Source organism: Gracilinanus agilis, chromosome 2, assembly GCF_016433145.1.
Source record: "Gracilinanus agilis isolate LMUSP501 chromosome 2, AgileGrace, whole genome shotgun sequence".
Lineage (NCBI taxonomy): Eukaryota > Metazoa > Chordata > Mammalia > Didelphimorphia > Didelphidae > Gracilinanus > Gracilinanus agilis.
Genome location: NC_058131.1, coordinates 575,186,741 through 575,210,518, shown reverse-complemented (window position 1 = coordinate 575,210,518; position 23,778 = coordinate 575,186,741). Strand labels below are relative to the sequence as shown.

At 35.3% G+C, this 23,778-nt stretch overlaps 1 protein-coding gene across 1 annotated transcript in view; it reads right to left on the bottom strand.

The window, feature by feature from the left end:
• Window positions 1-22,915, bottom strand: part of HERC1 (HECT and RLD domain containing E3 ubiquitin protein ligase family member 1) — a 196,236-nt gene extending 173,321 nt beyond the window's left edge. Inside the window, exons 1-4 of the mRNA XM_044665362.1 lie at window positions 21,986-22,915; window positions 5,281-5,376; window positions 3,986-4,180; window positions 1,369-1,680 (exon numbers count right to left, since the gene is read on the bottom strand). Of these exons, the coding sequence (XP_044521297.1) occupies window positions 1,369-1,680; window positions 3,986-4,180; window positions 5,281-5,376; window positions 21,986-22,915 (1,533 nt within the window). The remainder of the gene's footprint in view (window positions 1-1,368; window positions 1,681-3,985; window positions 4,181-5,280; window positions 5,377-21,985) is intronic.
• Between the last annotated feature and the right edge of the window lie 863 nt (window positions 22,916-23,778).

Genomic DNA, 23,778 nt, shown 5'->3' with positions numbered 1-23,778 from the left:
TTTGTAACCATGTGAACTACAGAAGTTAACTGGATATTTCTGAGAGAGAAGGGAAAATAAGTAAGGAAATAAACCTTGAAAATGCCTTTTTTTTAAAAAAAGAATATCTGCTTCAATTTTATTTAACAAGAACTAAATAAAAATATTAACATTCATGTAAAGTAAGGTGTTATAAACTAGTCAATATTCATTCTAATCATTTCAGTTTTGAAACTTTAAACCTACAATGATTGTCTGCAATTAAGCACTTTTGTTTTGCATGATAATTTTATTTTGTAAAGCTTTTAGAAAGGGTCTCTTGTAGCTGCTCCCCATCTTCAAATCAAAAGTCCTCTCCATATGACTCAACACCCAGTGTGAAGAAAAAAATCACTATTAAGGCAAAGGTAATCTCCAAAGGCATTCATTGGCTTAATGGCCCTGCTCTAGCCTTCAGAAAAACTTTTTCACTCTCTTTAGCTTTTATGTAGATTATATTGATAGAAGCATGTTGCAGTATAATCCAGAGAACAAAGGGAAAAGGAAAACAATTACTATATATATCATGTCCTTTTGGCATGATATAACTTGTCCTCATTTTAAGGAATGTAGGACCACACAGAAAATTTATCAGTATCATATATGACATCTTTCTTTCAAAGAGTCCAAAATATTTAGTGATTCAATTCAACAAACTATGTTTCAAAGCACTGTGATGGTCATAATGGAATTTTTTAAATGGTAATGTTTGACATTATTAATCTAAAAAGAAAAAGTAGAGAGAAAACTGAAAAGAGAATAACTTAGGAAAGGTTACACTTTATTGAAATTTTTTAAACACTCAGCTCAAGTTCCTAGGAGAAACTCCACTTAACAAGATCCACTATTTCAAAAGTACCCCTGACTAATGTTTTCAAAGTAAAAAAGAAGCCAGAGAAAAGATAGCCACTGCATTGAGAAGGATCTCTCATCAATTCCGTACTCCTTCAACTCCCATGAAATTCACTAGGCATATGTACCTATTGGATGATATGTAGGACCAATGTTTTTCTTTTAATTCAACTTCAAAAGTGAAACAAAAATTTGAACTAAACACATCACACATCACACATAAAAAATCTTTAAGTGTAAAAGATGTTTTTAATAGCAACCAAATTTGATGACGTGTCTTCACTTCCTTGAAGACAATATGAAAATGCAAATGATAATTGCTATGCTGTGAGAATACTTTAATTATAAATTTAGTATAAAAATTCAAGAGGTAAACAAAAAAAATTTTTCAAAAAGAAGATACTGAAAAAATAAATTATATTAACATATGATAATATAATATAAATATATAATAAAATGTATTATCAATTTATAACAACAAAAACAATTTTTACCTACCTTTCCCTGAAGAGGTCCCTGAATAAGTTTAGGGTACTTCTGTGTTGAACTATTTCCATGCCCCAGTTTTCCATAATCACCATCTCCCCAGCTGAAGACTTCACCTTCAGTGGTAAAAGCTAAAGTATGACCATCAGATCCTTTAGAAGATGACACCTTTTTAATAGACCGATGTGGCTCAAATGTCAATTTTTTTAGAGTAGATTGATTGTTGGAATCTCCAAGTCCTAGTCTGCCATAGCTACCTTTACCACAGGCTCTAACGGAACCATCCGTAGAAATTACAAAAGTGCAATACTGTCCAGCTTCAATCTAATAAAACAAATAAATTGAGGGATATTTTAAAATATAACATTTTTCTTACACTATTTAAATATGATGTTTAATTTGAGAGGCAGCATAATGAAATTCAAACAAGTTTGGCCATGGAGTTAAGAAGACTTAGGTTCAAATTTTGTCTTTGACACAGACCAGAGGCAAAATACAACTTAGGAGTGCTCTCAGGTACCAAAGAAGAATTATTGGTTTGTATCCACTAAATAAGTTTGCACACAAGACTACTCTGACACTGTTGAAATATAAGGATTGCATCAAAAAACTAATGTTTTAAAAGTGGATTTGGCAAGAAAATCTAATGGAAGGGTTAGCTAGGTGGTAGAGCAGATTGAGAATCAGGCCTGGAATAGGGAGAACCTGGGTTCAACTTTGGTCTCAGACACCTCCTAATTGTGTGATGCTAGGCAAATCATTTAACCTCATTTGCCTAGTCCTTGTCCTTCTGTCTGAGGGTTGTTATTAAGCCAGAAAGTCAGAGGGAAGGACTAAAGGAAATAATTTAAGGCAATGTAATTTATGGCTTCCTATGTTGTGTCAAGATACAATATATAAAAATGAGTTACTAATGCCTTTTTTGATTTTGAACTGAACTTTTAAAATAAAAAATAATGCTATATTTTACTGTTCCAGGTATCAACTGAATCAAGATTAAATAAAATCATATTTAAAAGTTTTTATTTAGTCCTCTTTTACAACTAGAGGAAAGAAAAGGAAATAAATTTTCCTATAAATCCCACAATAGTTATTAGTATAGGTAAGTTTGATTTATTATAGTAAACTCTTTTAAAAGAATATGTTCTGAGGCAGGTAGGTAGCTCCTGGGTTCAAATCTGGCCTCGGATACATCCTGGCAGGGAGACCTTGGGAAAGTCACTTAACCCCAACTGCCTAGCCCTTACTATCCTTCTTCTTTGGAACCAATACTTAGTATTGATTCTAAGGCAGAAGATAAAGGTTTTAGAAAATAAATAAGGAATATGTTGTGTGCCAATAAGGCAAAAATATATTGGGGGCAGCTGGGTAGCTCAGTGGAGTGAGAGTCAGGCCTAGAGACAGGAGGTCCTAGGTTCAAACCCGGCCTCAGCCACTTCCCGGCTGTGTGACCCTAGGCAAGTCACTTGACCCCCATTTGCCCACCCTTACCACTCTTCCACCTATGAGACAATACGCCGAAATACAAGGGTTTAAAAAAAAAAAAAAAAAAAAAAGGAAATGTATAAAAAAAATATATATTTTAAAGAAAACCGAATAAAATATTTGAAGAGCTCAACTTAGGTTGGAGAAATGACTACAGATTTTGGTTGTTATTGTTAATTTTTTTCAATTATATGTAAAAATGTTTAACATTCCTTTTTTAAAAATTTTGAGTTCTAAGTTCTCTCCCTCCTCTCTGAAACAGCAAGCAATGTTATAAGTTATACAAGTGCAATCATATTAGTCATGTTGCAAAAGAAAAGAACTGCCCCCCCCCTTGCAAAAAAAACCCAAGAATTTAAAGTAAAAAAAAGTATGCTCTGATCTGCATTCAGACTCTTTCTTATCAATTCTTTCTCTGGAGGTGGATAGCATTTTTCAGTCCTTGGGAATTGCTTAGATAATTGCTGAAAATAGTTAAGTCATTCACAGTTGATCATTGCTGTCTCTGTGTACAATGTTCACCTGGTTCTGCTCACTTTACTTTGCATCAGTTCATGTAAATCTTTACAACTACACAGTACAATTTGTCCAGCCATTCCCCAACTGATTGGCATCCTCTCAATCTCTAATTCTTTGCCACCACTAAAAGAATTGCTATAGATATTTTTGAACATATAGATCCGTTTCCTTTTGTTTTTTAATCTCTCTGGAATACTGTGTGTTTTTTAAGAAAACAAAACTATTTAAAAGCCAATCCACAAAATAAGGCACTTCACAGTTTAATTTCATTTTTCTTTAGCAAAATGTCAACATATCACAACAATTAGCTCAGTATGGAAATGACTTATCCTATACAGCTTGGTTGGGAAAAAGTAATCATGATTTTTTTTAAACATCAAAGACTTGAGATTTAGGGAAAACAACAAATGTTTCTCATTACTTTCTTTTAAAATGATTTTTTACCAGTGGAAATGTGCGTCGGTTACAGGGGCTTGGCCGGGGGGTGGGGGGGGGGGGGGGGGTGGGTAAGAACTAAGATTTGCAGTCTTTTAAAAATGGATCTTTTATATTGCTTTTAAAAAAATCTGTCAGCATGAATCCACATATATAGTTAGCAATTACAAGAAGAACATAAAGAACTTACTGTCTGTGCATCAGAAAAACTTGGTGCTAATTTAGGTTGCAGTATTTTTTCTTGGGTGCCTTCTACCAACTGATGACTGCTGTTACTACCCCAAACATAGACTTCACAAGTTTCAGAAACAATGGGTGCATCACCAGTTTGAATGCTATCTGGGCTAGCACATGTTCTTGAGTAATCAGAAGCCATTCTGCAAACCTATTAAAATTAAAAATGTGCAATTAATATTTAACACACTCTCAAGACTTGCTTTAACCATTGTTTTCTAATGCTTTTTGAATTATTTTTTTCTTTCACTCTCCTCCCAACACACTGAAATGCTGCAAACAATCTCTTAGGAATCTCTATGACATTGGAATTATAAAATTCAAAAGGATGAGTGGTCACACTATTTTACATTACAAACTACTAAAGGCAGCCAAAAAGGAAGCTTTAAAGATGGAGAAATTATTCCAAAGAATTCATAGCTTACCTGCCTTCCTTTAGTTTCCTTCTATGTCTGACATAGTCTTTGTATTTCAAAATCTAATTCTCTCATCTTTATTTTCCTTGCTTAATCATGTAAACCAACAAAATCTTTATCTTTAAAAAAAATCAATATAATGGGCAACAAGCAAATGAAGTATGATTAGAAAAATAAACTTAAATCATAATTTTTAAAAACTACTTCCTGGGGGCAGCTAGGTGGCTCAGTGAGTAGAGTGCGAGACCTAAAGACTCAAGGGTCCTGGATTCAAATCTGTCCTCAGATACTTTCCTAGCCATGTGACCCTGGGCAAGTCACTTAACCCACAATGACTAACCCTTACAGAACTTCTGACTTGGAACCAACACACATATTGATTCTAAAATGGAAGGAAAGGGTTTTTAAAAAAATAGTTCACCAACTAGATATACTTCTGGCAGCAGGTCAGAATAATCTTATGGATTTAGTGAATGTACAGAATGTTAACCTGAATTAATAACTCTACTTTTCCATGCTCTTAACAGAAGACTTGAGGTTTTATTGAGAGAAAATAGAAGGTGGAAAAAAGAAAGAAACTTTTTTATTTATTTTTACTACAGCAGCATAGAGAAGAAATCAAGATAGGAAAATAAAAATTTTAAAATCAGAACAATCTACTCAGCTAGAGTTAAGCTTCAGAAGTTAGTTATTTTTATGGGTGATATATATAACATATTTGAAGTTCTTGAAGCTAAAATAATTATTAAGTGAAATGCAATTCAAAAACATCATCAGGCTTTAGATCTTTAGATCAAACTTTAGATCAAGACTTTATCAAGTTTTATTTACATACCTCTTCAAATAGACACAGAGATGCCTCATAGAGAGAGCATAAGCCATCAGATGATCTAGTTGGTTCCCTCCACTGACTTCGATCAGCAGATGAACCCTATAATCAAAACATTTTGGCAAGTAGAAATGAGAAGGAAAGAGACATATTCATTAAAGGTTAATTCCACAAAAGAAAATCATTTATTACAGAAAATGTTAACAATAATATGAGCATTAAGGACACTGAGATTGATGTCCATATATTACCTATATTTAAAGGCATCTATCTATTTGGTTATAAAGCAAAATTCTATATATGAATTTTAATTACCACCCCCAACTCCAATAGAAAAGAAAATATCTACTAGAAGAATCATAAACTTAAAGAAATGAGATTAGGCCTTGACAAAGCCAAGTTATTTGACAGAGTCCAGTCCCAACAAAGTACTAAATGATCACAGTCCTAGTGCTGATTTTCAAGTCAGCTAAATATTGCCTGGCTCTTAGCTTCAGAATAGCAATACATTGGTACCAGGTCAACTCTAATACAACTCTGAGCAGTTTCTAGAATACTTGTTCATATAATACATATCATCCCATGAACACCACCCTCCCGCCTTTTTGTTGAATTCCTATAGTTTTTAAAACCTAACTCAAATGACACCAACCCCATCAAACCACCTGTGACCCCACTCCACCCTGCCCAAATCAGTAACAAATTTTTCCCTTCTTGAGCATATATAAAACATTTTATTTTGCAAATTAAGTAAATGCAAATGATTGACAAAAATCAATCTACTAAGTGACCTCAGCCCTCATGCCCAATGTTGTCCCTGCCTAATGCATTTCTCTGTATTATAGTTATCTGTGTCATTACTTTATCAAAATTCTAAGCTCCATAAAAGCCCCAAACATCTTATCTAAACTTTCTAACTGCCCTGGTGTTTACCCCAGCACTCCATACAAACAAGGTCATATCTGCTGAATAAATGAATAATTATTATGACCATAATCATATTAGCTAAACCAGGTTTTTCTTCTGTTTTCTCAGCTTCAAAGCAGCTGAAAGTCATGGAAGTGTTACATTTTTACTCTTGCAAAAAAAAAAATTGCTCCAAATCTTTCTCCTAGTACTATTAAATGATGATTCATGGAGCATATCGATGATGAAATAAATAACTTTTTACCACAGCCATGCTCAAAAACTATCCCTTGATTGCTGTCTCAATAACTTCTAAAATGTCCTATTGACCTTCAGGATTCTGAAAGCTAAATTCTCTCCAATTCTTTTTTCTATAATTGGAACGTTATCATTCAGAAAGCTTCAGAATACCCAACTAACCAAGTCCCATTCCAATAGCTCATCCTATAGGAAAGGTACCTGGGATCTGGAATGGCTAGCAGACAGCAAGTTCTGGAACATACAACAACCAACCAATCAATTAGGAAGAAATTATAAATGTCTCCTATATGCCAAATTCTGTGCTATATATTCTAGGAATATAAAGACAAAAAAGTAGTCCTTGCCCTCATGGAGTACATGCATTCTTTCAAGGGAGACAATCCATACAAATTTAAGTAAGTACAAAATATATACAATATAATTTTTGAGAGGGAGGTCACTATCTGAAAGGTGAAAGAAAGGCATCCTAACCAAGGTGATACATAAGCTGAGTCTAAAGAAAATGAGCTATTCTAAGACAGAGGGGAGTAGGGAATATATCTGAGACACTGGGGACAGATGGCCCATACAGACAGGAGGTAGTATATTATGTATAAAGAACAGCAATATGGCTGCTTTGAGTGGTAAGGAGAGTTATGTACAATAAGCCTGGAAAAGAAAGGGTGGATCCAAGTCAGAAAGGGTTTTAAATTCTAAATAGGAAAATTTTTATTTCACCCTTGACATAAAAGGGAGCCAAGGGAATTTTTAAAGTAGTAACATGGTATTTTAGGAAAATATTCTTGGCTGTTACGTGGAGAAGGGATTCAAGAGAGGAAAGACATGAGATAGGAAGATTGGTTATAAGACTACTGCAATAATCTAAGCAAAAGAGGATCTAAATTAACATGGTAGCTCCATGAGTAGAGGGAAGGGGATTAGATGTGAGAGAGGTTCTAGAAACAGAAATGACAAGATTTGACAAATGATTGGGTAAATAGTGTAGGGCAGAGTGAGAAGTTGAGGATGGCTCTGAAATTACAAGCCTAGTGACTAAAATAGTAATACCATCTACAGAAACATGAAAATTCTGAAGAAAGGTGTGTTAAGGCAAGGAAAGATTATTTGGGCCACAGAATTCATGAAGCTTCAACAAAGATGTTGTGAAGTATCAAATAAGTAGCCCAAGCAATGTTTTAAAATAAAACATATAAGCCAAATATAAAATGAGTAATTTAAACACTCAAAAGAAAATGCACATATTTCTAACTATTTTTTATATCAATCCAACATTGAAAACTGGGGATGGGAGGAGGTTGGTTGTTCTGAAGTTTACTTACAAACACAAGAAAATCAACAATGTAGGGAAGAGTACATGTGAATAATGAATACCTGGGTTCAAATACAAATCTAGCATGTAAGTACATGATGATAGTGGACAACCATAATCTCTCAGTGCCCCCAGGCAGCGCTCAGTGAAAATGGAATTAGCTCGCCCTTATTGATTCTTTAGACTTTAGCCATCAGGAATATGTTACCCCACCTAACTTAGAATTAAGTTGCAAGGGGGGAGGTCTATGACCCACATGTGCTAGTGACAAATCAAAAACAAGTGACTGTCCCCAAGGCAGTCCAAAACAAGGTTGTGGCTGCCATTTGTCCTCGTAGTACTGGAGGTGGATGCAGGAAGTGATGAAAAGAACTATCTTTTTAATAATATGATGGTAATTTTCTGTGAAGGGGATTTTGCCTTTTGAACTTGGCCTTGGAGGTGCTTAGTTTGAGACCTCAGACTGCTTCCCTTTGAATTGTCACATGGGTACGTGGGTAAGTTAAGGCCGACTCCTTTTCCTTGGCATTTCTGGAGGCAATAGCCTTTCTAAAAGAGGCCTCTTGGCTAGAAGCCTTGTTTAATTAACCTCTGTGCCCCGCCCCCTTTGCTGGGGCCTCTGAAGCCCTGTCTGCTTCTGCTCTTCCGACCAGGCCAGAGTAACTCACTCACTCATGCTCTCTCTCTCTCTCTCTCTTTCTCTCTCTCTCTCTCTCTCTCTCTCTCTCCCCTCTTCCTTCACTCTTCCTATTTGTAAATAAACTACCATAAAAGCCATCATGACTTGGGTCTTTCATGGGAATTGTGAAAATCGATTCCTGGCGACCAAACTTTAAATATCCAGTCCAACCATAATTTTTACCTTTTACAACTCTAAGACTCTGAGTTCTAGGTGAATCTGCCAATCTGCTTGGGTAAAGAGTTCTGATATCAAAGAAGTCAAAGGTCTTTAACCCATGTACAAATTTTTTCACTAAATTACAGTTTCCACCAAGCCAAATATGATAAACTGTCCCTTCAAATATGTTGGAAATGAAACATTTATGCATTACTTTTGTTAAGATCTATTATTTTATCCACTTAGGAAATTAAGAGTGGAAAGTCTATCAATACAGACCAACTCATCTATTATTCTGATACATAATAATATTCAAATGTTATCTGATTCAAGGAATCATTCAGGTTTGCAGTTTTCACAATAACTGATCATTAAGTGACAAAACATATTAGTTTGCATTATGGTTGGAAAGCTTTCTAAAGTACCTTTCTAAACTATACCATATACTTGACTTCAATGCTGCTATTTACAATGGCTAGAGTCAATGCTGGTATAAAGGATGTAGAAGTAAAGATGATACTATACTAACTGTAAAGAGAGTTTATGTAAACATAAAGGGAGGGGCAACTTGATGGCTCAGTGAATTAAGAGTCAGGTCTAGAAACAGGAGGCCCTGGGTTCAAATGTGGCTTCAGGCACTTTATAGCTGTGTAACCTGAGGCAAATCACTTAGCCCTTACCTTTCTCTTTTGCCTTGGAACCAATAATTTCAAAGACAGAAGGTAAGGGTTAAAAAAAAAGTGTATACTAATCTCCATCCCAGAGAACTGAACTGAATACTTAAATGCTAGGCTGTCACTGTGGCATTCTAAAACTCTTTTAAAACTTTCATCTTCACACAGATGCCATGTACAGAGAAGTAGCTTCCTATGCTTGTGTGTTCAATGCCTACAAAACTGTTATTTATCTACTTAGATTATTTGTTTTGTTTTTTCATAACTGACTCTTCTCTGTTGCCAGTATCTGCCACTCAGGGTCTCCATATTAATTTAATTTCTGATAGCCACTGTTGATACTACTAACTTACCTCTTTTTTTTTTCTCTTTCTACTTCTCTTATTTCCCCCTTATCTCTTGGCTTTTTATCTATCATCATCTACAACCTCTCTGTAGCCTCTCACATTGCTGATCATTTTCTTTTTGATACTCTCTTCCCTTAGTTTTTGTGAAATTACTTTCACCTGATTTTCCTTCTATCCATTTGACCACCCCTCAGTTGCTTTTGCTAGATTTTCATCCAGGTCACGCCTACTAACCATGGTTATATTCCACAGTGCTCTTTCCTGGGCTGCCTTCTTCTATACTAGTGATTGCGAACGTTTTGGAACTTTTTAGGGACCCTGTGCCATGTTCCCCAGACTTCATGCCCCTGCCTACCCCTCCATTGCATGTCATGTCCTGCCCCCAACTTCGTATCCCACCCCCTAACTGTGTGCAGTGCCCCAGCCACCCCTGTGTTTAGGAGTAGGGCAGAGGCCAGACAGAGCTTCCATGGGGAAGCTCCAGTGCTCCATACTTCCCCTTGAGTTTGGGGGACGGGGCCTGGCTTCCTGCCTTGGTCTGGCTGCACCCTTCAGGGCAGGCTGTGCTATACCCCTGTGATGGTGGAAAGAGGCTAGAATGCCTTACTACCACCCCCTGCATTCGGGGGCAGGGCCACTAGCCTGCCAAGCCAGGGGCCTGTGTGTGCCCAGAGAGGTCCATGTATGCCATCTTTGGCAGGCATGTCATAGGTTCGCTATCACATTCTATACTATTTCATTTGCTCATCAGCTCCCAAAAATTCAATTATCTCTATACTAATGATTCCAAAATCTACTTATCCTTCCTTAACCTTTCTTCAACTCTCCACTCTTACATCTCAAATTGGATGTCCTATACATATCTCAAACCCAACAATGTCCAAAACTGAGCTCATTATCTTTTCCTCCCTTTGTCCTAACTTCCTTACTACTGTTTAAGGGTATCACCATCCTCCCAATCACCCAGGCTCCTCAACTTCTCCCTCTTTTTCATCCTCCACATACAATCTGATGCCAAGGCCTATCAATTTTGTATTGATAATATGTCTCGTATACAGCTCCTTTTCTTTCCTCTGACACTACCTACCCACCACACAAGTACAAAACCTCCTTAACGTCCTTTCTTTTTTTATTGCAAAAGCCTCTTGGTAAATCTGCCTGCCACAAGTTTTTCCCCATTCCAGTCCATCCTCCACTCAGCCAACAAAGCTATCTTTCTAAATTATATGTCTGATCACGTTATTCCCCTCACTCCCCTTCACAATAAACTATAGTGGCTCCCTATCACCTTCAGGATTAAATGTAAAATCCAGTTTGTCACTCAAGGCCCTTCATAATCTGTCTCCACACATAGCTTTTTAGTCTTATTATACCATATACACCTCATTGCATTCCAACTCTGTGATGCAGTTACACTGGCTTCCTTGCTGTTCTTCAAACAAGATACTTTATCTCCAAACTCTAGATATTTTCATTGGCTATTTCTCATGCCTGGAATGTTCACACTCTTCATCTTTGCCTCCTGGGTCCCTGGCTTCCTACAAGCCCCAACTAAAATCCATTTTCTAAAGGAAGTCTTTTCCAATTTCCCTAAATTCTAGTGTCTCCTCTCTGTTGACTATTTGTTATTTTATTCCATATATAGCTAGTTGTACATCATTGTTTACATATTGTCTCCCCGATTAGAATGTGAGTTCCCTGAGAGCAGGAACTGTTTTTGTCTTTCTTTGATTCCTCAGCACTTAGTACAAAGCCTAGTACATAGTAGTTGCTTCATAAATGTTGAACTGAGAGACTCTTCTGTTTCCTAGCTTCTTCTCTTCAATGACTGGCTTAGATTCAGTCTGACTCTCAAAATCATAAACATTATAGCTAGAAGGAACTTTAGAGATTATCTAGTCCAAATGTTGTTTTAATTTATATTAGGTAACTCCAAAATAAACAAACATCCTCTATCAATACAAGCTGGCATCTTCTCTACAATTTATAGTCTTAGAGATTGCCCAGAACACTGAGAAGTTGGTGTTTTGCCCAGGATCACAGAACCAGTACATGATAAAGGTGGGACTTAAAACCAGGTCTTCCGGTCTCCCAGGCCAGCTCTCTTATCTGTTGTGCCATGCTACCTCAGAGTAGTCATTAAGGATTTTTTTCTCTTCCTAGGCAATCTTAAGACAAAAGAAAGATATTCCAGTTTTCTCCCCAGGGTTAGGACTTAAGAGGTATTCTCTATAAGCATTAAAAAAAAACAAAACAAAAAAAAAAAAACCTTAGCAATCCCTCGTAATGCAGGATTTGTGCATTTCTTGCACAAATCCTGCATTACACCCTACACAAGGTGAATATATCAGTTGGGAGTTAAATAGAGGAGTATGGCATTTCTAAAAAAACGTGATAAACACTCACTAATGACTTATATAGGAAACCTGGATTCAGGTGTTCATTCTGCCACTGACTAGCTGTGTGACCGTGAGCTAGTCACTCGCCCTCTTCTAAGTCTCAGTTTCTTCAACTGTAATATGAGAATAAAAATACTTGAATGTACCACATGGTTGTAGAACACACCAAAAGAGACGACAAAAACACTCTGAATACTGTAGCTGGTATATGATGTCTTATTAGTGTCAAAATAAGCAAATAATAGGCATTGCTAAAAAATTAGATAAAAGGCAATAAATATATGTAACTTGCTAGATTATTAATGCATCATGGAAAGATAAGATATAGTATTTTACAATACATTAATACATGCCATTCATTTAATGTAGCTAACCAATTTATCTCCCTACCCCTTTTATATGCCCAAGTCAGTTATCTGCTATTCTAAAGGCTCTTTTGCATTCTTTGGAAAATATTAACAATTCCCCCCATCATCCTCTACAGCATTCCTTCCCTTTATCTCTCATTAAATCAAATCTAAAATATGAAGATTATAAGTTAAAAGCTGGCAGCTGGCCCTCACTACCATTTGTTTTTTTAAATACATCTCTTCCAAACTTCCAATTCCCCCTAAGCCTTCCACTTCTCAATTTTCAGGAGATGACTTTATTCTTACTTTGCTGGGAATATTAAAAGCTCTTTCATATAAACTCTGTTATATCCTCTCCTCCTTGACTCAAATTCTTTTTAAAAAGCATACTTAAATATTTCCCTCTCAGTTAGCTTCTTCAACTCCATTCTGGAAATGGACTCTTATTTTCCACATCCTTAAAAAAGGAGGAAAAAACACTTCCCCTACACCCAGCTACCTCTCCTCCCCAAAAGTACCTCTTTCTCTGCTTTCTTTCATGGCTCAAACCTCTTTTAATATTCTCTGCATTCTATTTTCACTTTCTAAACCTATGCCACTTAAAAAAAAATCCCCTAATACTTCAGCTGTTTTCAAATCAATTCAATTCCAACACTTATTTATTAAGTACCTATTTCTTTCAAGCACTGTGTATCTGTGTATAAAGACACAGACACAAATTAAACAGCCCCTGCCCAGAAAGACCACTACAAGGACAGCTGACATGACAATACTTTGAATCACAAGGGATCAGGAAGACATATATAAGATCTGAGAACTTTAATTTTTTTTTTATTTCATTCTAAACTTAATGACCATAATAAACAAATCTTCAACAACAGAAATAAAAATGATAGTTAATGAGAGTATAAACTTGTTATTAAATTTTTTTTTCTAATTGTACTGGAGCTTCCAACAAACCTAGCTCTTGTCCTATTCTTCCTATATGTATTTTTTAATGAGAAACTCTCCTGAACAGAAGACCTCTTGACAGATCTATACTTTGTCCTTAAGATCTATACTTTGTCCTTGTGGGGAGGGAAGGTTCCTCTGGAACTTGACATTGCAGACACTAATATTGCACTCTGGCTTTCTATCTGCTATTCTATCCCTTCCTTCTCTCCCTCTATGCCTGACCCATTTCCTTTTTCAATTCTACTTCTCTGACAGCATCCTTGGCTATTTCTCCTGCACAAATCATTGTGGGTACTGTATCACAGCACACTCAAATACAGTGTGCCCCTCTCTAATATCATAAGGATAACTTAAAACTTTCATTCTTTGAAGTTCTAGATCTCTGTGTTGTATATCTTTCAAACAATGGCAAATACTTTTGGTGAATATATTTCCCTGTTTTATGCCTCTCTTGATTATCTTTCAAAGAATCTTGTAAGATTTTAGCATATGCATGGGAGATTCCTTGGTGGAAGAATGCTTTTAAAGTCTGTGTTGCTCTGATGAATCAAAATCGTTTTGCAACAAATAATAAACACCACAGGAGAACTTTTATTCTCAATAAGTTTAATTAAAGTGCTTGACTATAAAGATATAGTCTGCCATAGAATAGTGTGAAAATTCACTGATTCTCTTTTGAAACTGTCATCAATGATGTGTTCACTATGAAATCCAAAGGACAGTAAAAAGGGGCACACTGCATTTAAGATCAATATTGGACAAATAGGCATATGGGTGGATAATTGTTAATATTCTTGTTGCCCTTCTTTGAAGTCAAAGTTTTTTTTTTCTTATGAATTTAATGGACATCAACAAATATTTTAGTGTTCAAAAATAAAAAGGTAACTGAACTACTGTATATTATTTGATTTAACTGTTCTTTTTTTGTCATTTGATTTTTATTTATTAAGGACAACTCTGTTCAGAGCACCATATCTTTTTTTCTCGATAGTATGACAGATTTATTCAACTATTCGCTAAGCAAAATGTCTTTTTAGCCTACAAATTCTCTATGTCTCATATTAATGTATCTGTCATATCTATTCACTTTTTCATAGTTTTTCAAGTCACAAGAATTTTTAAAGTTAATCTGTCCCTCCTGATTACATCCATTTGTCAAATAAAACAAATAAACCACTTAAAACAAAAACAAAACAAAAACCACTTAAAACATAGCTATATAATCAAGTAAAACAAATGTCCACATTAGCCAAATCCAAAAATGAGTCTCTTCTTCCTTCTTTTGAAACTGTGGTTTATTAAGAGTTCTAAGGCTTTTCAAAGTTGTTCTCTAATCATTACATAAATTATTTTCACTTAAGTTTTTCCAAAAATGCAGTTTTTTTTAAAATTCACATTTCACATGGTAGTTCCAACCCTGCCCCAATTATGAGTCCCCATCTGAACTTCCTTCTATTCTCTTCTATTTTTAATGAGTCACTGAATCTTTTCTTTCTTTTCTTGGTGGCATAATAATAGAGCACTGAGCTTCAAATCAGGATCCGCCCAATTTCAAGTCTAGTCTCAGACACTTACTAGTTGTGTGTCTCAGTTTCCTCATCTGTAAAATGAGTTGGAGAAGGAAATGGCAGACCATTCCAGTGTCTCTGCCAAGAAAACCCCAAAGAGAGTCACAAAGAGTTAGATGTGTCTGAAATGACTCCACAACAAGCACTATGGTCCTACTGCTGTTCCAATTCTCCTCTTTAAAAAAAGTCCCCTTTTTTAACAAATTTAACAAATAAGTATAGTCCAGAGTTGACAAACTTTTTAGAGATCACATGCCCAAACTGCACCTTCAAGCAGTCTGTGAGCCCCCCTCCTGAATTACTCCAGAGAGTAGAGGGAGAAAGTGCTCACATTGGGCAGTTAGGTGGAGGGATGGGGCATGCAAAAAATGCCGTCAGGCACAGTGGAGGGGGGGAACAGAACTACCCCTTGCAGTACACCAAGACACGTGTGCCACGTCTTTGCCAACATGGGACAGTCACTCAAAACAAATGAACATATTGGCTGGATCTGAAAAATTATGTCTCATTTTGCACCTTTAGCCCATTACCTCTGTGCCAAGAGATGGGAAGCATGGCTGACTTGTAGAGTTATGATTTATTAGTGATTGCATTGATGGTGGTTCTTAAGTCTTACACAATTGTTTTCCCTTACAATGTTGTGGACATTATATAAATTGTTCTCTTTGTTCTGCTCAATTAATTCTGCATCAGTTCAAACAAGTCATTCCAAATTTCTCTGAATCTATCTATTTCACATGTCATAATTATTTGTTTAGCTAATCTCCAATTTATGAGTAAGGCTCTGCTTCTAGTTCTTTGCTATAACAAAAGGTCCAGATATAAATATTTTTGCATGTATGGCTCATTCTTCACTTTTTAAAATCTTTTTGAAGGTATGAGCCACATAGGTAGTGGTAGGACTCATTCAAAGAGTACACACAATTTAGTGACTTTGGCAATATAATTCCAAAATGCTTTCCAGAATGGCTATAGATCACGTCATATCTCTAAAAAGAGTGCGATAACAAGCAACATTCTGCAAGATTTCTCATAGCCCCACAACAGTTCTCATGTTCCTTGTCATCTCTGCCAATCTGATGGGTGTGAGATGAAAGTTCAGAATTGTATTAATTTGCATTCTTTATAATTAGTTGTTTCAAGTATTTTCCCCAAATATTTGTTTAAAATTGCTTATTAATAATTGTTTATTCTTGTTACTTGACCATTTATCTATTGGGGAGTATATTATTCTTATATATTTCTACTCATCTTCTATATATTTAGGATATCAAAACTCAATTTTTAAAATGTGCTATAAAGATTTTTCAATTATTTCCCTTCTAATATTCTCTAAATTGCCTAAACGTGCAAAAAAAAAAATCCTTCAGTTCAGTAGAATTGAAATTGTCCATCATATCTCTTATGATACTCTGCCTTATTTGATCATGAACTCTTCCCTTTCTCTAAAGCTATGGCAAGTACCTCCTTCCTTTCCTGCTCCTTTGAATTCATGAGATGTCTTTTTTTAAATCTGGTATTATATACACTTATAGCCTATTTGCAGTATATGGTATGAAATGCTGTTCTAAATCTGATTTCTGCCAAACAACTTTACAACTTTCTTGGGAGCTGAATAGGAATTCTGATGTTTATCAAACATTATGCCAATGTTTAATTGCATTTTATATTCTTAATATGTTCTACTGCTCAACTTTTATATTTTCTTAGTGAAGAAAAATATTTATTAAGTGTCCACTATGTGTCAGTACTGTGTAAGAGCTAAGAACACAAAGAATGACAAAAGATAGTCCTTGCTTTTAAAGAGCAAACAATCTAGTTGGGGAGACAACATGTAAACAATAATATTATACAGGTCAAATAGAGAGAATGGTTAACAGCATTTAAGAGAAATTGAGATAGGCTGCCTTTACTAAATATTTTTAATATTATTGTGCACATAGTCTGAGATCTGCTACTGCTAAGTTTCTTTTCTTCTCACTTTTTTTCATCTTTTCTTGAAATTCTTGATATTTTTCCTCCAAATACAGTATTTTTTCTAATTTTATAAAGTAATTCTTTGATAGTTTTATTGGTTTATTACTGAATATGTGAATTTAGGTGGTAATGTCAGATATATTACAATGATGCAACTCAACCATGAACAATTTACATCCCTGTGGTTTAGATCTTTATTTCTATTAAAAATATTCTGTAGTTTCAGTCATAACTTTTTCATGTCTCTTAGTAGCTAGACTCACAGAGATATATATTTTTCTATAGTTATTCTAAGTAGAATTTCTTTTATAAAAAACCTTATCCTGATTAGTTTGATTGTTAATATTTAATATATAGAAATAATGGTGGTGAGTTTGTGGGTTTATATTGTATCTTGCCATTCTGCTAGTTATTACTTTTTTCTATTAAAAATAGAAATAGTTAATTTTCTGGGGTTCTATAAGCAAACCATTACAAATGTAAAAAACGATAATTTTGTTTCCTCCTTTGCCTACCTATCCTCAGTCTCACACTTTTTTTTCTCATTGACAGAGCCAGCATTTCTGAAACATCAAATATTAGTGGATACAACCTATGATCTAACTGAAAAGTCCTTTAAAATATTTCTCCAGTACTGAAAAACATAGCACTTATTTGCAAATAAATACTACTTTATCATATTAAGGAAAGGTCAATTTGTTTGGATGTTTTTCATTTTTTAATATAAATTCTCATATTTCCTGCATTTATTAATATAATCATGTGGCCTTTATTTTAATTTTTACCACTATGGTCAAATGTATTATAATTTTCATAATATTGAACTGGCCCTACATTCTTAAAATAAATCAACACTATTTCTATTATTTTACACTGATATTCATGAGGGACACTAGTCTAGAGCTTTCTTTCTTTGCTGTATCTCTCCCTGAGAGATTAAGTTTTAGGCCTCAACCATATTTGTCTCACAAAGCAAGTTTGATTGAATCCTTTGCCTAATTTTGCATTTTATGCAATCCTGGACTCAATTGGGGACAGCTAGGTGGCTCAGTAGATTGAGAGTCAGGCCTAGAGATGGGAGGTCCTGAGTTCAAATCTGTCCTCAGACACTTCCTAGCTGGGTGACCCTGGGCAAGTCATTTAATCCCCATTGCCTAGGCATTCCCACTCTTCTGCCTTGGAACCAATACAGATCCTAAGACAGAAAGTAAGGGTTTAAAAAAAAAATACTGGACTAAATTGTCTTATAAATATGAAACTGTTCTTTAAAAATTCATTTATAAATCTATATGGTCTTGGGATTTTTTCTTCTCTTTAGAAATTCCTTTGTATCTTTGTTCAATTTCCTTCCCCAAGATAAAATATTTGAATTAGTTAGCTCTTGTTCTATTCCCTGGATATTATACATTTTTGTAAATATTTAGCCATTTCATTTATGTTTTATTGGTGTTAACTAATTAGGCAGACATGCAAATGTTTTATTCTGACTACTACAATACTAGATGAGTAAATGTCCCATGAAATAATGTTTCCTATTGCCTTTGGATGTGCAACTAGAAGAGATCATACAATGATGAACTGTTTATATTCTAAAAGAAAGAAAAGAAACAAATGTCTTTCACAAAATATTGATGTCTTCAAGGGATGGAAAGAAAGTGAAACAAGACAAGCAAAGGGCCTTGAGAGGTTTTGTTCTGTTTTGATTGTCTTATAGAAGAAGGAAATGGTAGGGAAGGAAAAATATACAAGGGAATAAGAGGGAAAGGGGAGAGGCCTTATTGTTTCACATAAAAGGAGTGCATGAAAGGAAAATGAACACTCATAACTGTGAACCTGACTAGGATAAACTCACCTACAAAATAATGGATAACATGGAATGGATTATAAAGCAGAATCCAATTATACATAGCTTACACAAAAGATAACTGATATTCAGAGATTTAAAATAGGGGGCTACTCAAACTACAAAGCTTTAGTTTAAGCTCATAAAGATAGGAATAGCAATTATCATCTCAGACAAGGCAACAGTAAAAGTAGGCATGATAAAGAGTTAAGTGGGGGACAGCTAAGTGACTCAGTGGATAGAAAGTCAGGTCTGGAGCTGGGAAGTCCTGGGTTCAAATCTAGCCTTAGATACTTTCTAGCAGTGTAATCCTGGGCAAGTCATTTAACCCGCACTGCTTAGCCTTTACTGCTCTTCTGCCTTAGAACCAATACAAAGTATTAATTCCAAGATGGAAGGTAAGAGTTAAAAAAAAAAAAAAAAAAAAAGGAAACTTTATACTAAAGAATTGGTGGGTCATAAGAGTTTGAGAAAGGAAGACCAACCAGACAACCACTATAGTCCAAGCAAAAGGTGATAAGGGTCTAAACTAGGATAGTGGCTAAGTGAGTATGCAGGAGATATAGTTGAGCTAGAACCAATTAGGATCTCATTGAAATGTAAATTGAGAGAAAATGAGGAATTGTGAGGCTACAAAAAGCTGGGTGACTGGTAAAATGGTGATACTCTCAAGAGAATTGAGGAAGTTTAGAAGAGGTATAGTTTTAGTGAGTGAAAATAATGAATTGTATTAGAGATCTAATGAGATTAAGATGCCTACAGAGGGTAAAACTCTCCAATAATCATCTGGTTTAAACACAGGAGAGACTAGAACTAATGAATTTGTCAAGAGAGAGAATATGGAGGTATTAAGACAGAGTCTGAGAGTCCACCTGCAATGAGGGATGGGGATATAGATGATGTTCATTCAACAAAAGAATAGAACCAGGGGGCAGCTGGGTAGCTCAGTGGAGTGAGAGTCAGGCCTAGAGACAGGAGGTCCTAGGTTCAAACCCGGCCTCAGCCACTTCCCAGCTGTATGACCCTGGGCAAGTCACTTGACCCCCATTGCCCACCCTTACCAATCTTCCACCTATGAGACAATACACCGAAGTACAAGGGTTTAAAAAAAAAAAAAGAATAGAACCAAAAAAGAATAGTCACATAAAAATCCAGAGGAGAGGATGTGGTCAATAATGACTAATATCACAAAATTTAAAAGGGAAAGTCTGAGGAAAAAAGTGAAACAAGACAAGCAAAGGGCCTAGAGAGGTTTTGTTCTGTTTTGATTGTCTTATAGAAGAAGGAAATGGTAGGGAAGGAAAAATATGCAAGGGAATAAGAGAGAAAGGGGAGAGGCCTTATTGTTTCACATAAAAGGAGTGCCTGAAAGGAAAATGAATACTCATAACTGTGAAGTTATTTGGCAGTGAAGAGATCTGTACAAACTGTGGCTAAGTGAACATGTAAAAAGTCAAATTGTAAAGGCCTGAGGAATGAGGAAAGAAGTGACAGTTTTTTTTAAGTAGCCTGGCTAAAAAGGAAAGAATATGATATAGGTTGATGGTCTGAGGGGAGAACATAGCCCATTCTGCTTTCTATATACTCTTCCTTAGTAATGTTATCCACTTCTTTGGCTTCAAAAACCACTTCTACTTATCTCTCCCAAACATATTTTCAGTCCTAACTTTTCTAACAAGCAACAAATATTCCCAACTGGCTACAGAATATATACAGTCATCACATAGTTAGAAATACACATTTTTCAAAATACATAAACTTTTACCTCATCCCGTGTCTTCCCATTTCTTAATCTCTTCTCTCTCCAGTATATATTACATATAAATGCCAGATTAATCTTCCAAAAGTACATTTTTAATTATATCACTAACCAAAACCTTTCAATGGCTCCTTAAGACTACTCAACAGAGCCCAAACTCCTTAGTCTAGTATTCAAGGTCTTCCACAACCTGATCTAATATTCCTTTTCCCATGATCATTTCCATACTCCTTTTCTACTCTATAAAAAGGATTGGCAATATTTTAGAAGAGTCTTAATATTAACTTTTTAAAGGACCATATTTTATTTATATATTTTTAACTGATGCCAGAACGATTTTTTAATAGCTTCATGTGCACAGGCATTTAATTTATATAAAATTATCACGATATAATAGAATGCTCAAATTAGTGTTATCTCTAAAAGATCCTTGTAATAAAATGCAAACAAATGGCTAAAAAGCAAGTTACCTCTCTAGCCTTTCTTCCTATTGTTGCCCCAACATTTAATGTCCTTCCTACCCTCCTCTCTAACCTATGTCTGATCTTAATTGTTTCTTCTATCTCAATCATCTTCTTCCTCACCTATTTATTAAAATTTTATGCACCCTTTAAGGCCCGGCTTAAATGCCAGCTTATACATGAAGTCTGCTTGATTCCTGTCCTGTTTTATAAATGCGGTGTACTATTTTTTCTTAACTCACATCCAAGATTAACAAAGTACTTTCCCCACAATGACCCTGAAAGGTAAGAAGTATCTCACGTGCAATTATTATATTCTCAAAACAAAACAAAATGCATTTATTAAGCATCTTTGTACAAATCATTTTGCTAGGAAAAGGGAAAATAGAAGTTTTAGATAAGATAAAAGTCTCTTTCTTAAAGGAGTATATATCATTTTCTTGGTATCTCTCATAGCATAGTAATTTATTATTATACTGATTTTTATACATAACTTGTTTTCCCAGTCTGACTGTTAGATCTTTGAGGGCAGAGACTGAGTTTTACTTACTTAGTGTCTCTCTATTGCTCACATTTTTGTTGAACTGATCATATTTATGGCTTGGAATTTTATATGATATCCAAAATTCATCTCTTGAGAATCAAGAATTTAAATGTCATGAAAACACAGAATTTTCAGGCTGTAGGAGAACCTTTAAAATGATGAGGGACAACCCCTGTAGTTAACAAATGATAAAATTTAAGGATAGGAAAGTTGACCAAGATTCTGTGGGTTAAGTTAGAGGTAAAATCACAAGTAGAATTTCAGGTGTCCTAGATTCTCCAGCAGACTTTCTATATTCCCATTTTCTTTTCATGAGTATTATATTCACACTTAGCGTTTAAAATTTTTTCTTTTATAAAAGTATATAAACACAGTGAAACAATATTTATCAAAATAAGTTGTCAAAATGTTTAACATTACCATTTGGTTCATTGAAAGCAGACTACCTTAATTCTAAAAATTTTTAAATGTTCAACATTCAGTCTTCGTATCTTAAAATAAAATAAATTTTTAATACGTACCAAAGAGCGCCTCATCTGCATTAGTATGTTCATAAAGCAATCAAAGCTGATCATTCCTTCCTGGCTTGGCAGTAGTTTGTTTTTCTCCATGGTATGTACAACTGCTGATGCACCCAAAGCCATTTCTATCCACTCAAGAAGATACCTTAAAGAACCACGCTGAGCTGCTAAACCAAGCAACAACTCAGAAGCTAATCTACGACCCAAAGTGTCTGCCCCAGAATTTGGAATAGTTACTCCCTTAAGAAATATAGTCACTTGTGATAAGCAGTCCAAACCCATAGGTGGAATCTTACTTTCATTTGCTAGAGATAATGGTGGCAAAGAGCTCACAACTTCTATTGCAGTATGAATGACATCATTACAAAGACTGAGACCAGGTCCTGAAACAGGCATCATCCAACTCTGCCTTAGTAGTGCAAATAATAAACTCAGTCCAGTTCGGACACCCATTTCTATGAGGGCATCTGTGCTTGATCGGGGCCGTTCACTAACAGAATGGACGTCTGCAGAACCAGAATTACTCTCTGGTGAATGCTGCTGCTGTTTCACTTTGCCTTTATCATGATATTTATTAGAAAGTGCATAAAAGACACGTTGCAGTACAAGAAGTCGTTTACGAAGTGCTCCAGCAAATGGGGAATCTGAACATACCATCTTAGCCAAGGCCAGCTGACTGGTAAGAAGGGCATCCAAATAGTGATCTTGTTCATCACTTGAAAGAGATTCACGTTCAAAATCAGGCAACTGAGGTCCTTTGAGGCACAAAACCTGCTGAGGCAGAAGCACAACTTCCTTATTACTGATGAGTTTAGAATACAGGACAGAAACTCCTTCTCTTGTAGCAATAGATTCACTGTCTTCTGTAATCCAAGAGCTGTTTAAATGTTCAAGCCATTTGAGCTTCACCGGTGGGACCATAGCTGCCATGGTGGTTAACTATTTTGCCATTAATCCTACAACAGAGGAAAATTAAAATAAGCAGAAAGGTTAATAAGTACAAAATGTTTCTATACTATAATTATTCCATTTTAGAAATACATGCAAATACCAAAGTTTTAAAGAGTCTTCATATGTACCACTCTCTCCATATGGCTGAATCCATAGCAAAATAGCCTGTAAAACTAAGCCCAGTTCACTCTAGCAAGCGAAAGAGAAAGTTACAGAATTGAGAAGGCTCCCCCCCCAACATCCCCAACAGGATTCTATCCTTAGATGCTGTGAATAGCAACCCCCTTCCAGTTCTGGTGGTAATTTTTTTTTAAGTGGGCATATATTCTCTAGAAAAAGGATGATGAAATCTATCAAATTCTTAGCTCTTAACAAAAATAGAGTATTTCTAAGAGAAAAACTTTAAGAAAGGATAGAGTAAGTTGAAAATTGTTATTACATGTAATTGGGAAAATAAGATATTTTTAAAAAAATAAAAAATTTTCAAAAGGACAGGGCAGGACAAAAGAAAAGAGATAAACAAAGGTCATTGAAACTTGTTTCAAAAGGTCAGGAGAGAACAAACAGAAGTTCAAAAGGAAATAGACAAGCAGAATAGCTTTGAAAGTAACAAAGTAAATTAATTATGTACTTTTAAAAAAGCAAGCTATATGTAATAGACTCACAGTTTCACATAGAATCTTCCTTTTCTGTTCTATATATGGGAATATCTTTTTTTTGATGTTCATTAAATTCAGAATAAAACTATTAGGAAGGAAGGAAGGAAGGAAGGAAGGAAGGAAGGAAGGAAGGAAGGAAGGAAGGAAGGAAGGAAGGAAGGAAGGAAGGAAGGAAGGAAGGAA